At 33.4% G+C, this 15,883-nt stretch overlaps 3 protein-coding genes across 3 annotated transcripts; 1 reads left to right on the forward strand and 2 right to left on the reverse strand.

Annotated features, from left to right (window-relative positions):
• Positions 1-634: 634 nt before the first annotated feature.
• Positions 635-7,507, reverse strand: LOC111778622 (glyoxysomal fatty acid beta-oxidation multifunctional protein MFP-a-like). The gene is made up of 18 exons (XM_023658552.1): positions 7,206-7,507; positions 6,454-6,525; positions 6,305-6,370; positions 6,166-6,222; positions 5,990-6,057; positions 5,827-5,908; positions 5,371-5,426; positions 4,933-5,235; positions 4,754-4,840; positions 4,430-4,604; positions 4,223-4,344; positions 3,986-4,149; positions 3,649-3,903; positions 3,442-3,563; positions 3,012-3,133; positions 2,716-2,864; positions 2,496-2,634; positions 635-839 (listed from the first exon to the last, which is right to left on the reverse strand). The coding sequence occupies exons 1-18, from the start codon at positions 7,306-7,308 to the stop codon at positions 804-806; spliced, it is 2,178 nt and encodes a 725-aa protein (XP_023514320.1). The 5' UTR covers positions 7,309-7,507; the 3' UTR covers positions 635-803.
• Positions 7,508-8,420: 913 nt separating this feature from the next.
• On the forward strand, positions 8,421-11,138 carry LOC111778247 (dynein light chain 1, cytoplasmic-like). Its single transcript, XM_023657954.1, has 3 exons — positions 8,421-8,828; positions 8,937-9,042; positions 10,964-11,138. The coding sequence occupies exons 1-3, from the start codon at positions 8,664-8,666 to the stop codon at positions 11,044-11,046; spliced, it is 354 nt and encodes a 117-aa protein (XP_023513722.1). The 5' UTR covers positions 8,421-8,663; the 3' UTR covers positions 11,047-11,138.
• A 1,617-nt stretch (positions 11,139-12,755) lies between these two features.
• LOC111779167 lies at positions 12,756-13,497 on the reverse strand. The gene is made up of 2 exons (XM_023659245.1): positions 13,193-13,497; positions 12,756-13,077 (listed from the first exon to the last, which is right to left on the reverse strand). Exons 1-2 carry the CDS (start codon positions 13,402-13,404, stop codon positions 12,867-12,869), a joined length of 423 nt encoding a protein of 140 aa, XP_023515013.1. The 5' UTR covers positions 13,405-13,497; the 3' UTR covers positions 12,756-12,866.
• Positions 13,498-15,883: the final 2,386 nt, after the last annotated feature.

Below are 15,883 nucleotides of genomic sequence, written 5' to 3' on the forward strand. Positions count from 1 at the left end.
GTTCGAACATCGAGCTTAATATGTATTGCAAAGGGTTGACTACCACTTAGCAAGACTTGTAGACAATTTCGTCGTTCCTAACGTCTTTCAATTGTCTTACGATGAATTTTGAAATCTAAAAATCAAATAAATGTGCAACATTTTGTAATGGCTAAGATCGAGACATTCGATGAAAGGAGATAAATGTTTGATAAACAGAACTTGCAGTTGGTTAATATCTATATCTATATCTCTCTATCTATGTGTCTTTATGTATGTATATATTATGTATGTATGCATATGTATGTATATATTATGTATGTATGTATGCATATGTATATATATTATGTATGTATGTATGCATATGTATATATATTATGTATGTATGTATGCATATGTATATGTTTTCTTCAAACAGAATCTGGGCCGTTGAGATAGGTTGATTAGTTTTTAAAAAAAACAAAACCATCTGGAGAAGGGCCCTCGAAATTCAAATTCAAAAGCCTAAATAACAGAGATCCACAACTTTCTGCCCCTAGAAAGGAAACCAAAAAAATAAAAATAAAAAATACAGAAAAAAGAATAAAAAAGGTTGGGGCAGTGCGCACTATGACATGCAGACAAATATAAGATGTATAAAAAAGAATCCAAAGAATGCAGGTAGAAATAAAAGGATAACGATGAGGAATATAAAAAAATTTATTCTTGGTACAATTTTGATTTAAACTTGTTTGTGATTCTAATTAGCCTCTTTAATTATGATTTTCCCACATAAACAGGCTATAATAAACGAACTACTAACAGTACCTTCAGTAGATCTTCATCTACATTCGAGATTTTGTGATACCAGAAGGTGAACTCTGCAAAAGTAACAACGTTTTATTAGGTATCAAATATCATCAATTTTGGTATCTATACTTCGACACTCATTTCAAGTATCATAGAATTAGTCCTCGAAGTTTGAAATTTGGTAAAAGAATAATTATCATAATTTTGTTCATTCAAGAGAAAAGATTGAAGACTAATAGAGAAGTAATGTTTTATTTGTAAGAAAAAAGCTAACCATAAACTAGTACTTTTTCGAGTAATATGGAGTAAATTTAAGGTTTATTAAAAGTACGAGGACTAAATTTAAATATTTGAAAGTACGTAGGTTAATGCGAATAAATTCTAAAGTACTGAAATTAAAATAGTATTTTATAATCATAAATGTTCGGGTTGACTTCTATACGAGGGTGAGAAGTGCAATTAAAATTAGGTAATAAGGTAATATAAAGCCTTCTAACATGTGCTACATGGAAAAGGAAGCAAGGGCTTGGTCTAGAAGCACTTTTGAAAGCATAAAAAATCGCACTCACTAAGCTCCAGAAAAAATTTCTCACTAACCTCTCTCTGAACACATTTTTCTTTACCTACTTTCTCATTGCACCCACTTTCCATCACTAGTTTCTCTTTACACACCCTCACTTTCTATCTCACTTGTTTCTCTTTACACACTCTCACTGCTCTCCACAAGTAATTTTTCACTACCCTCTCTCTTAAACACATTTTCTTTAACTACCTTCTCACTGCACCCACTTTGTATCACTAGTTTCTCTTTTTACACACTCGCTTTCTATCACTAGTGTTTCTCTTTACACACTTTTACTGCTCTCCACATGTAATTTCTCACTGATCTCTCTCTTAACCCATTTTCTTTTACTACCTTCTCATTGCACCCACTTCCCATCACTAGTTTCTCTCTACACACTCTCACCTAGGATCTAGAGATTCTCTTGGTTGAGGATGGTTGGGAGAGGATTACCACATTGGCTAATTAAGGAGTTGATCAGAAATATATAAGTAAGGAACACTATCTCCATTGGTACGAGGCATTTTGGGAAAATTAAAAGCAAAGTCATGAAAGCTTATGCTCAAAGTGGACAATATCATACAATCTGGAGAATCGTGATTCCTAATATAATATCAGAGTCATGCCCTTAACTTAGCGATGTCAATAGAATCCTCAAGTGTGAACAAAGGGTGTACTCTATTCGAGGGCTCTAGAAAAGGAGTCAAGCCTCGATTAAGGGGAGGTTGTTCGAGGACTCCATAGGCCTTACAGGAAACTCTACCGTGTACTTTGTCCGATGAGAGAATTATTGAGGATTGTTGGGAGAAGAGTCCTACGTCCCCTAATTAAGAGGTTGATCATGAGTTTATAAGTAAGAAACACTATCTCCATTGGTATGAGGCCTTTTGGAGAAACTAAACGCAAAGCCATGAAAGCTTATGCTCAAAGTGGACAATATCATACCATTGTAGAAATTCGTGATTCCTAACCCTCTTTCCACGCTCTCACTGGCTACTCTAAACAAGTAATTTCTCACTCTTTCTACACACTCTCGCTGTACACCTTCTTTCATTTATTTCTATTCTTTAACATTTTATTTTTATTTTTAGTTTCAATTTCATAACTTATTATAATTTTTATTATTTTGATTTTAATGATTTGAGTTGTGGTTTAAGCTTCTCACCAGCGTTGCACCCTGAGCAGCTCTTTCAGCTAAGTAAGCACAAGGCTTGAAGAATCCACCATAATGTTTTGACCACTCCTCCAATCTTGAATAGATGTATTTTGATCCAAGAGAATCAGCCCAGAACATCACTCCTCCCCTGATCATCCAGAACAAAACTTTGTAGAGCAATAATTTAACGAGTCTACCAAATGAACGAATTTACAGAACTCTCACCAACCTGTAAGGTGGAAAACCCATGCCCATTACGCCAGCAATATCCAGGTCTGCAGCTTTGACTGCTATACCTTCAGCGAGTACACGGCATGCTTCATTCACCACAGGGAAGAATACCATCTCGATGATGTCCTTTTCTGTTAACTTCGTGAGCTGCATCCACATCAATCACATTAGATCCTTACATGGATCTTATTAATGGCTGTATGATTTTGGTATTTAATCCTCATCACATGCAAGTTCAAGGTAGGAACACCATATCAGAAATATTAAAGCACGTGAGAAGAAAGAGAGTGAGACCTTAGGGTCGATTGAAATGCCAGACATGCTCCTAGCCTTTTCAATATACTTCTTTAACTCCGGATCTGGCTTAGCCTTGCGGTTCTTATCGTAGATATAGAAACCTTTCTGGGTTGTTTCACCTGAAATGCACAATGACTATGTTATTCTTTAAACAAACAAATGACAATGTCTACAGGGAATGGATAAAATGCGTAATATCATGACTCTGTAAGACCCCTAGTTAATCATTAACGTTTACACTGGAAAGGGGAAAAAACTCTGACAATTTTCATGAGAAAGGTTTTGCCGAGTCATTCGCCCTCTCGAATACTCTCGAGTAGACTGAACAGTGACTGTAGGGTTCTTTGGCACCCTAGCTATATTTCCAAGTGGAAAGACAGAAAAAATAAGGCATGCAAGCGCCCTAGTTTGAGGGGTGAAACTCTACCTGCTCTCTTATCCTCTTGCATAAGAGGAATTATCATAGATTTGAAGGTTCTATCAGGAAAATTCTGAACAAACTGACCACCGGTTGCTATAGCCACGCCAAAACCAACAAGATCAATCAATCTGAAGGAAAATAACCAGAGTAAGTTGAAGGTCGAAAAAGAAAAAGCATGGAGCGGAACCACAAATTCTTTTATGTATTATAAACCTGAAGGGGCCCATCGGCATTCCAAACTTAGAAACTGCCCTGTCGATCTGATATGGGTCTACTCCATGTTCTACAAGTAACAGTGCAGCTTGGGTGTATGGGAAAAACATCCTATTGACAGCAAAACCAGTGCAATTGCCAACGACAACTGGTGTTTTCTTTATCTTTTTTCCAACATCTATCAAATCAACAATTACTTGTGGAGCAGTCCTTTTTGTACGAACAACTTCCAATAGTGGCATGACATGTGCAGGACTGCATCAGAAGCACAAACTCAATGCCCAAGTGGCGAAGCCAAGACAAATAGAGGAATGAGGATAAATACGAATTCACAAACCTAAAAAAATGAGCTCCGACAATTCTATCATGAGATTTTGTTCTCTCTCCAATCAGCTCCAAATCTATTGTGGACGTATTGGTAGCAAGTATGCAATGTGGTGGGCAATATTTCTCTAGATCAACAAAAATCTGTTGCTTCAGAGACACGTTTTCTATAACAGCCTGTTACAAACACAACCAAATTGATGTTAATGATTGCCACTTTTCGTGTGTGTAGAAGAAAGACGTGAATTACCTCAATCACCATATCAACATCTTTGAAACTTTCATAGTCAAGGGCACCATCGAGTAGGGAAATAGTTTTTTCAAATTTTTCTGGAGTCATTTTGCCCTTGCGGAGTTGGCTTTGTAGATTAGCTAACATGTTAACATGGCAAGCCATAAATGAATAGAATAAGAATATTCGAAAAATGCAATCATTAGTAGTAAATTCCAGGCTTACCTCTGACTCTGGCAAGACCAGCCTTCAAAAATTTATCGTTTACTTCTTTGAGAATCACAGGATAGTTGCTAAGAACCAGTGCTGTAGCTATCCCAGATCCCATCAATCCACCACCAACAACAGCAACTTTTTTAATACGTCTTGGCTTTAACCCAAGATCAGTAACTCCTGGTACCTGTTATATTTTTTTAAAAGGAAGCAACATCAACAAGTAAGCGAATGACTATCCTCATAACATATTAACAAGGGGTGTGTTTTTATCAATCCTGTAATAAAGATGATCTTAAGCAACCAATTAATTTGCAGTAATTCTTCATCTCAAACCTTCGTTGTTCCTCGCTGAGCAAAAAATATATTAATCAAGCTTTTACTGGTATCAGCATGCAGAAGTACTTGAAAATCTTCAATCTCCTGCCATAAGCATAAAAAATAACCGAGGAAGGTTATGTTGTTATTTTTTAAAATAATAAAAAGGGAAATAACTACATTAGAAATATAGAAACCTTCCAAAGTCCAGCTCGGGGACCTGAGACTACACCGGTTTCAACAACATCAATGCAAACCAGTGGATGCGTGAGATTTGGAGCCTGTTTCCGTATCTGAGCCCGAGCAAACTTAAATATTTCCCTAGCATCACCAAGAGACTCTAACTTGTCAGTTCGGTGAAGACTGATAATCCATGGTTTTCTCCGCTCTGAGATATCCAGAGCCAATTTGCGGGCAGTGCTGATCAACTCTTCAGAAGGGACTATGGCATCCACAAGTCCCAGAGAAAAAGCCTCCTCTCCTTTGACTGGCTTGGATGTCTTTTTAAGCAGAGCAAGTATGGACGTGCAGAGAGTGACAGGTAGAGAAATTAGCAGGAAATATGTATGGCTAATGAAGATATTTATTTCCACAGTAACGTATAAAAAATCCAAAGCATGAGCTACTAATCTCACCAGCATCATTTCTAAAGCCTTTGAAAGACCAACAAGACGAGGAAGCCGCTGTGTTCCTGATCAATACAGAAGCTTGAAAAAGTGAAAAAGAAAATCATAGGAGCAGGTTTCGGCGAACTTGGCTCCTCTTGATAAAATAAACAAATTCTTTGCAGCCAATGAAAATATTAGGTATGTATAACACGTATACTATCCATCCTCTAAAAATTGCACATTATATGCTATCTCATTAAAACAAGATCCAAATACTCAATCCATACAGAACCCAACAGACTAACTCAAACTGCCATCTGTTATCCTTCATTTTCAATGTAAGCACGAGGAAGCGGACTGGTAAAATCACAATTGTCCACAGCTTCAAGTAAAGATCAGTTGAGAGAACATACATGAAAGTGGCCTACAGAATCAATTAGTAAAAATAAAAACAACCACCAAGAAACAGTGGCACAGACATACCTCCAAAACCAGGAATTAGGCCAAGCTGAAGTTCAGGTAATCCTAACAACGCTGTTTTGGTTGATACTCGTGCATGGCATGCCTTCAAATCAAAATTGAAGAAAAGATCTTAAAACGAAAAAATTACAAGATTTAATAGTCTAAGAGAGGTTGCAAGACATACCATTGCAACCTCTAACCCTCCACCCAAAGCAAGTCCGTCAATTGCAGCAACGGCAGGCTTTCTAGCAGCTGAAAAACATAGCTAACAATTAAATACTCAGCTAAAACCATCGCTCACGCTCTCCACGAGCGTTAGAGGATGCGGGCAAAGATTAAAGCAACTGAGTGGAAATATACCTTCAAAAATGTCGGTGATCACATCCACGGAAATGTAGCCAGGCCGTGGTTCCCTCGCTAAAAATCCATTTAAAAGATGTCAACAAAAGTTTTCAGAGTAAATTATGAGACAATGGGGCACAGAGAAATCAGAACCCACCTTTTCCACCTTGCAGTCCACCAAAGGCTGTTATATCAAAGCCACCAGAGAACTTTCCCCTGGCACCTGCTCCATTGACACACAGAGTTAGCTCTTACATCTCTAATATTTTTCATAACTCATCAATAAAAATCATTTCACACGCTGACCTGTAAGAACAATTGCCTTAACATCTTCTCTTTGTAAAGCCTGTTCGTAACTCTCTTTCAAGCTGAACAATACTATATTCGTGTGTGAACAGGTGCAGAACAAAGAAACATGAATAATACTCTCAGTACAAATGAATAGTTAAATAATTCTATTCAGAAAAACAACACCCAAGAGCCAGATCTCAGTATACAATTTCCCAACAATTAGAATGACTCTCCAAATAAAAAATTATCATGGCCGGGTCAAATCCAGTGCGCTATATTTCATATTTGCAGCAATTGAACGCAATCAATTACAACTAACCGCAAATCCTTTCTAGTTGTTTTTCATACAAAGCAAAAACCCCAGCTCAATTAGTACAACGCCCACACACAGATAACTACAGTGTTAAAACCTACAGCTCCATGCCTCCATTGTTACATTAGAATTTTGAAGTTAGTGAACCAAATCGAATCAGCAATCACCAAACAGTCACTAATTGCAATTACCAAACAGTCACTAATTAAAATTAGGAGATAATCACAGTATACGCAGCTCTTCAATCATAGTGTACGCAGCTCTTCATTTATTTCTGAAACTTCAATAGTTTCCTTAATTGATTCATCTACAAATGTTANAAAAAAAAAAAAAAAAAAAAAAAAAAAAAAAAAAAAAGAATCAGAACAAGGTAGCCATCATACCAAAGATCAAAATAGATGAATCCAGTAAAATCACACGCCATAAAAGGAAGTAAAAGAACACAAAATCATACCATCGAAAGAAAGTGAGTTGACGGGAGGATTAATGATGGTGATTAGAGCGATTCCATCAGCTCCAACCTCCAAAGTAGTTCTTCCCTTCGCTTGGCTTCCCATTTCTCAGTGAAGAAAGCAATACAATCTCCTAAAACTCAGATTGGAGCTTCGTTCTCCAACAAATTATGAAAAATTCGCAGGATTAACTTTCAGATTCAGAAGAAAGTCGCTTCGCTTTTGAATCTGAAATAGCGTTCGTAGAGTCGAACACGGAACGGAAACTCGATTATCAACCCGCGAAATGGCAAATATTAATTAACTTTTTAATTTTACCCTTTTATATTATATTTTATTTTATTTTTAATTTTAAAATATTATTTCTCTTTCTTTTCTCTTCTTTCTAATATCAACAATAATTACACAACGAGAAACTAAGTCTTAATGAAATTAAATAATATTAATAATTTCCAAATAATAAAGTAGGAAATAAAATAAAGCAGCCACGTCATCAAGTTGTTGGCAGGTGGATAAGCCAGCAAATCCGTTGATTTAATTTTTTTAATTTCAGACGCTGTGCTGTCTTCTTCTGATTGGATGTAGTGAGGTATTAAAATATTTTTTTAATTCTTTTTTCTTGGAAGTCGTAAGAGATTGGTATTGAAATGCGGAAACATTTAGATATGGATAACAAAAAAAAAAAGGGACATGTCTTAATTTGTCAATAATTCAATATTCATAATCAATAAAAAAAATTGGAATTATCTAAAAAAAATTGTACATATTATATTTAAATTTATATTTGTTTTTCATTTTTAATTATAATTTCATCTTAACGCTTAATTCTATGAATTGTACAAAAAAAATTAAATAATTTGATGAACTAAAAATGCAATTTAATTTTTTTTTTTTTTTTTTTTTTTTTTTTGGAAGCAAAACGAACGGTAGACTAGAAAGGGCGGTCGTTCTAACGAATTAACTCTTCGAAGATGGGAAACGATGACGTATTTGGCATGGAAAATTAATAAAAATTCACAAATTTAAAAATAAAAATTAATTTCGCCCATAATTTTTTTAAAAATTGATGAACTAAAAATGCAACTTAATATTTATTATTTTCCCTTTTTATTATTATTTTTTTTTTTTTGGAGGCAAGAAGAACTGTAGACTAGAAAGGGCGGTTGTTCTAACGCTGAATTAACTCTACGAAGAGGCGAAACGACGGCGTATTTGGCAGCTGTACTGGAGAACTGATTTCACCGACGGCTTCATTCGGACAGATTGCAAAAGCTGCAATAAATTCCAGAAAGTGTTAAAAATCTTTTGTCTTCTCAGATTCTGAGAAATTACGATTACCAGTCGAAGTATAAAGTAATTCCAAATTTCGAAACGAAAAGGTTGCAGAGATTGTGTATAAGCTCCTCTTATTGGAGCATCCACCTACCGAATCGACGAAGATAGGAGAAGAAGCGGAGAAAATGAGCAACGATGCGAAGAGAAGCATTCAAGGAAATCAAATGGTGAAATCTGTTTCGGAAGATCGGAAACCGATGGCGGTGGCGACTACAGGCAAGAAAATCGTCATTAAGAGTGCCGATATGTTTGGTGATGTGCAGAAGGAGGCTGTTGATGTCGCCATAGTTGTTAGCTTTCTTTTCTCGATTGCTATTGTTCAAATTTCAAGTACGAATTTCATTTTTGAACTGCTGTTCTTTCTTATGATCCTCAGTTTATTCAGGATTTTGGTACAGGCATTTGAAAAGCATAGTGTAGAGAAAGATGTAGCGGAGTATATTAAGAAAGAGTTCGATAAGAGGCATGGACCGACCTGGCATTGCATTGTTGGTCGTAATTTCGGTAACTGATCTCTCTATTTTTCTAAACTCTAGCTTTTTTTTTTTCATGATTTTGCTGCTTGACAAGCTTCCTTCGGGTTTTAAGTCTGCTGGCTAGCGAAGTTTTAAAATCTGATTGGAATAGATCTAAGCTTGTAGATTTCTTATTAAAAATTTCTGTTCTGGTTAAACTAGTTTAGTAGAAAAAGGAGTGCTATTCCTAGATTGTGGATCTTCAATTTATTCATCTGCATTTGATAAAAACGATGTTCTTCCATTGTATTTCATTGAATTGAGCTGGTTTAGAATTGTAAATAACTTTCCAGGGTCCATGACAATGTTTCTTCTCAATTTTTCCCATTCCCTTGCCTTTTATCCTCGGACCTTAGTTTTTTTCATGAAATTTGTACTCAGAGTTACCATGAACTGATCTGTTGTCTCTTCGAGGCGATCACCATTAGTTTTATGGAGGTGGTTGTTTCCCTGAGATAGTTGTCCTGTTAGATTAGTCGAGTTGTAAATAGGTGGGTCAAAAGATATAAAAAAGAAACCGAAACTATTTGGCACTTCTAGAAGTTGTCCCTCTTGAACATAAGAACATCTTAACACTTTAAGCTGGTTCTTATGGGTAGGTTGCATGAATGTTTCTGTCAAAGTCTTTGTTTTCGGTTCTGAGTTGCCAACCTAATCAATGACGGTCAAGCAGCATAATGGAAAAGGATCCCTTTCTGTCCCATGGAGTAAGAGAGTCTACTCTGACCTCCATAATTTAGTGAAGTTCGCGTAGCACATTTATTTCCTTTTTTACTTCAATAATTTTGTCAAGGTCTCAAAGTTCTTAAAAGTTTCTTTCAGTTCTTGCCACCAAACCATATTTAGAACCCAGGGACAGATTAGACATCCCAAATCATTCAACAAGAAAAAACAGAGGATTTCTTCATATTTCTAGAAACCTCCCGAGTGGTCAGTGTCAATGAAAATGTTTTCAACATGTATAGCTAGTTGATTAATACTATCCTCAAACCGTAAGTGAAAGACAAACTGGCAAAGTAATTAGACTTACTCTTCTTCATTTCAAGTTTCAGAACTTCAAGTTAAATATTCCAAATCCTGTTCGTGCATTTTATTTAACCCATACAAGGATTTGAGAAGCCATCAGACTTGTCCATGTCGAGGATAATGGAGAAATGGTGTGAGGTGTCGTTTTACTCATAGCAGTAAGGAGATTCTAAAACATTCCAGAGTCTTCCCATTATGCCATGTTATCTATTATACATTCCCCTTTCTTTCAAATCTGCCTTTTTCTCAATTTAGTCGATTTACAGATCGTCTATTCTCTTTTCTAGCAATGGAACCACGAGATGGCTCCGTATAAATTTCTTTATATTTTTCAAGAAATACATAGCAAAAGACAAATGATGAGCTATGGTCGTTGAAATGAATGGTGTGACATAAGTTGGTCCTTTGAGAGGTTCAAAATTGGAGATCTCTTTCGATATTAGTTTATCTTGTGATCTTTGTGAAGCAAGATAATCTAAGCATTAAGTTGATGGAAAGCCAACGATAAGTCGTGACCATTAAAATGAATAATATGACCGAGATTTAGAATGTCGATGTCAATGGATCATTGGAAAAATCTGATAAAACAAAAGCTTTGAAAAGAAGATATTCAAACTAATAAGTAGACATTTTACACTTCAACTCAATGCTTGTTATAATATTATATTCACGTTAGGCTACGTTATAACGCTATTTCATTAATATTTAATTGATTTTGTTCGGCATAATGAAAATATCAATTCACCCCTTATGTTGACGTCAAACCTACATATATGTGGAAATGTCGACATGTTGACGAATCATTGGACGGTTTTAAAAATGGAGTTTTCTTGTAAATCATAACCATGGTCCTGAATATTAAACTTCTGTTGTATGGATGGCAGGTTCATATGTGACACACGAGACAAACCACTTTGTTTACTTCTACTTGGATCAGAAAGCAGTTTTACTATTCAAATCAGGTTGATAAACATGTATATTATGCAGATTAATGAATGTTATTAACTGATTATGATCATCGCGTTTTAATCAAATGATGATTTCCTTGTGGACAAGACAGTCTTCTCTTCTGCAGCTTCTTCTTCTTTTTCCATAGCTAATGATTTTTGTTCAAACCACTTTAGCCTTTAAAGTAGACATAATCAGCTTGTTTGTAGCATTCTGTTGTTCAAAATCATTGTGTTCAGAAGTAGCTTTCTTTTTCATCCTCCTTGATTGCATTTGAAGCACTTCTCCATTATTAGGAGCTTAGACATGTTGCATTTCACTTTTCTAATTTTACTTCTGTAATAATTTGAATCATTGGTCCTTGGCTAGTTGCTAATTTTGTTTAAATCTTGGTTTTTATTTTATTTTATTATGACTTGGTTTGATTATTTTATGCAAAAAAATCACCTGCAGACTAAGAATTTAAGCTACTAGATGTGAATCTAAATAATTTTATATTCATTTCTGAGAAAATATTTCTATTTTAATATATATATATATATATATATATACATGATTATGATTATTTGAGGTGTGTTGCTTATGTTGTAATTGAAATTTGAATTGTATATTATGAATTTTATTTGAGTTATTAGGGTGTTTTATATATATATTTTTTTTAGTAAAAATTAAATTAAAAAATAAAAAGTATCCTTTAAAATATAATTTGAAAGTAATAAAAAATGAATAAAAAATGGTAAAAAGATTGAAACATGTGGTGGAGAACCAGCAGCACTTCTTTGGACATTTGGGCGGCCCTACGAGAGCAAGTTTTCACTCTCAAAATTTTCGCTGTTCCCTAAAGTACTTTCCCTATCTGTGCCTGTTCCTTTTCCTTTCCGTGCGCAATCTAGAACATTCCCTACGAATAATAATAATAATAATAATAATAAATTAATTAATGAACTCACAGAAATTTTTTATAAAAAAAATTGTGTTTATCTCTTATTATATAACCGAGATTTTCAAAAGATACGATCTTCTTTGGCTTTTTTAGGTAATAATCATAAATAAAGATATGGCCTGGAAATAAGATAATCTAAATTACTTAATATAGTATCCACTTCTTTATTTGAGCTAATTATTATACTCGTCTCCCAAAATAATCTTCTTCCCCAAGGCAGCTACAAAATATTTTCTTTTATTTTATTTTCTTGAGTCAACCACAAAATATTACTTATCTGTAAATTAAAATATAATTTACTAAATTGAATATTTCAAATATGTAGCGTATAGAACAAAGATGAGGGGTAAAATAAAATAAGAACTTATATCCAACGGTCAACATTTAATATAAGATTAAGCTAAAAATGTTGAATTTAACCAAAGACAACGGTATATTTGTCAACATAGTATTTAATCCACTTATATAATTTATTTATTTAATAATAAAAATAAGAAATTAAAAATGCCCATCTCTTAAAAAAAATTATTTAGTTGTAATTAATTTATTTAATTGAATAATTTATCAAATTAATTCGATCCATAAAATAATTAAAAAAAAAAACGGTTGAACTTTTTGGAAAGGTATCAAATATCCTTTAATTGTAGGTATACATAATTTGACCATTTTTACGGCTCGTGAGAGGTAAAGAAAACGCCAAAAACTGTCCGACAAGGAAGTAGCCAAAATGCGGGAGCTCACCATTTCATTCATGGATTAATGGCTTCTCTTTTAGNAAAAAAAAAAAAAAAAAAAAAAAAAAAAAAACTCACAAGGACAAAAACGTCATTTACTATATTACAAAAGGGTAACTCCGTAATTTCACTACTCATTTCTCTCTTGTTCTTGTTCCCCTCTCAATACGCAAATTCTCCCCTCCGATTCCTCGTGGATTTACGGTCACGAGAAGCCGCCATTGAAGTCGACGAAGAAGAAGAACCAGATTCCGAACTCAAAAGCGACGCCGTTTTACGACTCGACGAAGAATTTTCCTTCATTATACTCTCTTTTTCGTCCATTAAAATCTGCCTGCACCTACACTCCACGCTGCAAAATCCCCTATCTCCCCTAAATCCCAACAATATCATCAGACAAATACAAATATATATATATATACATATATATATATATATATATATATATATATATATAGAGAGAGAGAGAGAGAGAGAGAGAGAGTTACTTGTACATATAGATGTCCTTCCCAGGCAAGAGCTTCTGATTACAGAGATAGCAGGAATGGAGGCGAAACGACGTCGTCTGGAGGCAGGAATTAGGGTTGCGAGAAGAGGAGTTGACGGTGAGGTTCATAACGGAGGCTTTACTGATAACCTGGGATGATTTATTACAAAAATCTCCCTGGTTGGATTCAAGAATCACGCTTAAACCGACCATTGTAAGAGCATTTGAGTTGAGGGAGAAAATAGGAAAGAAAAAAAACAGAGACGATTTTGTTTCCTGGTTCGTTGGTTTCTTTCAGGGAAGAACATAAATAAGCGAACGGGAAACTGAGAAGGAAAGAAGAAGAAGAAGAAGATGATTATGGTACGGATGGTGGTGAGTGGTGGGGCCCACTACACAGCTAATGCAGCAGTAAACAAGGACGATCAGCGCAGCGACCGATTTGACTTCTACTGCTTATTAACTGCCACGTACCCCCCCTTTTTTCTCCTTTTACATTTTATTTTTTTATTGCTTTTTCTTTATTTATTTAAATTACAATTTTTTTCTTCAATCTTTTTTTTAAATTATATATTTTTTAATTTAACTCTAAAAATAAAATATTTTGTAAAAAGTCAACCAATAAATAAATTTTAGTTTTTTTATATATAAATCAGGAAATTTGAAATTATTTAAAACTATATTCATAATTTGACTTTTTATTTATTTATTTATTTGCCAATTTCCTCTGCGTTATAATTAATTTTAGTAGTAAATTAAACAAAATAAACTCCAATAAATTATTTATTTATTTTAAAATTTAAATATTAAGGACATAATTGGAATTTCTCTAAAATATTAGGGATACTTTAGCAATTTTAGTAGGGAGTGGGCTGAAAAAAGAAATAAAAACAGAAATGATTCTTTTTTGTGGGACCTCACATAATTAGTACGTCTCATACATCATATAGTAAAGGAAATCTTGTTTTTCTATATAATTACGTCTTATTTATTATTATTATTATTATTTCAAAAATATATTCATAGTACACGTATTGTACTCTCTTTTTTAAACTATTTAATTTTTTTTTTTCATAAATTATTAATTATTTTATTTGAGATTTATTATTTAAAAAAAAAGAAAGGTAAAAGCCATTGAAAACGACAAAAAGAAAAGAAATTATTAAAGGGATTTCCCATGATTTTACTTTTTACCTTCGTCCTTTTGATTGGTTTTGGTAGTTGCTTGCCTTTCTTCTGTCCCCTTATTCTCAAGGGGGCCTTCCGTATGCCCTAATAATGCATGACAAACAAAACCCCTCACTCTCCTTTTCCACTTCCTTTTTTTTTTATATATATATATATTTTCTCAATTATTTTTTATTAATTGTTCTCGACTTTTACGACAATAATCGACGTGTACCCGTAAATGTGGACCAACATCACAACCTTCACCTACAACAAAAACAAAATTAATACAAAAACGACATCATATAGAGAACCAGCTCGTTGAATGCACCATGCGTGCTCTTGCCTCTGGGTATCCCTGTTCAATTTGGTTCGTCCATCTTTAACCTAATTCGTTGGAGAAACGTTTGCAAATTTGTTTGAATAATTTTTAAATATTGTAATTTTAAAATTAAGATTAAGAATAAAAATGAGGTTAAATTATTTAAAAAAATAGTTTGTGTAATAGAATGTAGGGTTTACAGGTGTTTGGATGTGGGGAGAAGGAGTGAGACGTGATGAGAACGGCGCTGTCTTTGAGCTGGATATGTTTTGTTTCACCTACTTTTATTTTAATACAAAAGCCGGCGCTGGCGACTATATCAATTAACACTCTCAATCTACTAATTTAATCACCTGCCACGTGGAGGTCAAATCAGTCAGTGAAATAGGAGGAAATACAGTAAATGAAGTGAGAGATAATAAATTAAATTAAATAAATAATAAATTCAGGAGAGAGGAATTGATAATATTAATTTTAATTTTTTTTATTATTTATTATTTGACAATTTTAAAAAATAATATTTAACTATTTAAAAAATAATTTTTCAAAATATATATTGAAATGGTATTTTACTGATAGTTACTTTTATTAACAATAAAATTTTAAATAAATTATTCCAATATCCAACCAACAAAATAAATATTATATATATAATTTATTTGAATTGAATAAGCTATAAATTTAAAAATTTTATAACCTAAACGTTAGAGTTTTTTTATTTATTTATTTTAATTTTAATTTCATATTTCTCCTCTCTTCTTTTGATTTTATCAAGATTATTTATAAAAATTATTTTTAAAAATATTGGTTAGCTTTCATAGCTTCAAAAGTACATCCCATGTGTACTGGACTTATGATTCAAACTCGAACATAAAAATTCTATTCAAAGCATCATATAGAGTAAGATTAATATTTTTCAACAATTTTATAATAAATATTTAGAAGCGTAACAATATAATATATTTAAAATATTAATTATATGTTTGAATTTTAATTTTAAGAATTAAATTTAGCAAGTAAAAAAACAAATTTATGGTAAAAGAAAAGAAAAATCTATGGGCCAAAGGTATAATAATTTATTTTTTTTTTATTTTTAAAGTGAAGGTCCTATCATCATATTTGATGGGGAAAAAATGGGGATTTTATGGTGGTATTCAATGAACCATTATAGTGGTCCATATTATAAGGAGGAATGTGAAGTTA

Source organism: Cucurbita pepo, chromosome LG17 (genome assembly GCF_002806865.2).
Source record: "Cucurbita pepo subsp. pepo cultivar mu-cu-16 chromosome LG17, ASM280686v2, whole genome shotgun sequence".
In the NCBI taxonomy this organism is placed as follows: Eukaryota; Viridiplantae; Streptophyta; class Magnoliopsida; order Cucurbitales; family Cucurbitaceae; genus Cucurbita; species Cucurbita pepo.

Coding starts and splice junctions, on each gene's coding strand:
- LOC111778622 (XM_023658552.1), bottom strand. CDS start 7,308: ATGGGAAGCCAAGCGAAGGGAAGAACTACTTTGGAGGTTGGAGCTGAT. Junction 3,134..3,441: donor GCAAGAGGATAAGAGAGCAG/GTAGAGTTTCAC, acceptor TGTGCATTTCAG/GTGAAACAACCCAGAAAGGT. Junction 2,635..2,715: donor ATGGGTTTTCCACCTTACAG/GTTGGTGAGAGT, acceptor CTGGATGATCAG/GGGAGGAGTGATGTTCTGGG.
- LOC111778247 (XM_023657954.1), top strand. CDS start 8,664: ATGAGCAACGATGCGAAGAGAAGCATTCAAGGAAATCAAATGGTGAAA. Junction 8,829..8,936: donor CTGTTGATGTCGCCATAGTT/GTTAGCTTTCTT, acceptor ATTTTGGTACAG/GCATTTGAAAAGCATAGTGT. Junction 9,043..10,963: donor CATTGTTGGTCGTAATTTCG/GTAACTGATCTC, acceptor TATGGATGGCAG/GTTCATATGTGACACACGAG.
- LOC111779167 (XM_023659245.1), bottom strand. CDS start 13,404: ATGGTCGGTTTAAGCGTGATTCTTGAATCCAACCAGGGAGATTTTTGT. Junction 13,078..13,192: donor AAGGACATCTATATGTACAA/GTAACTCTCTCT, acceptor GTTGGGATTTAG/GGGAGATAGGGGATTTTGCA.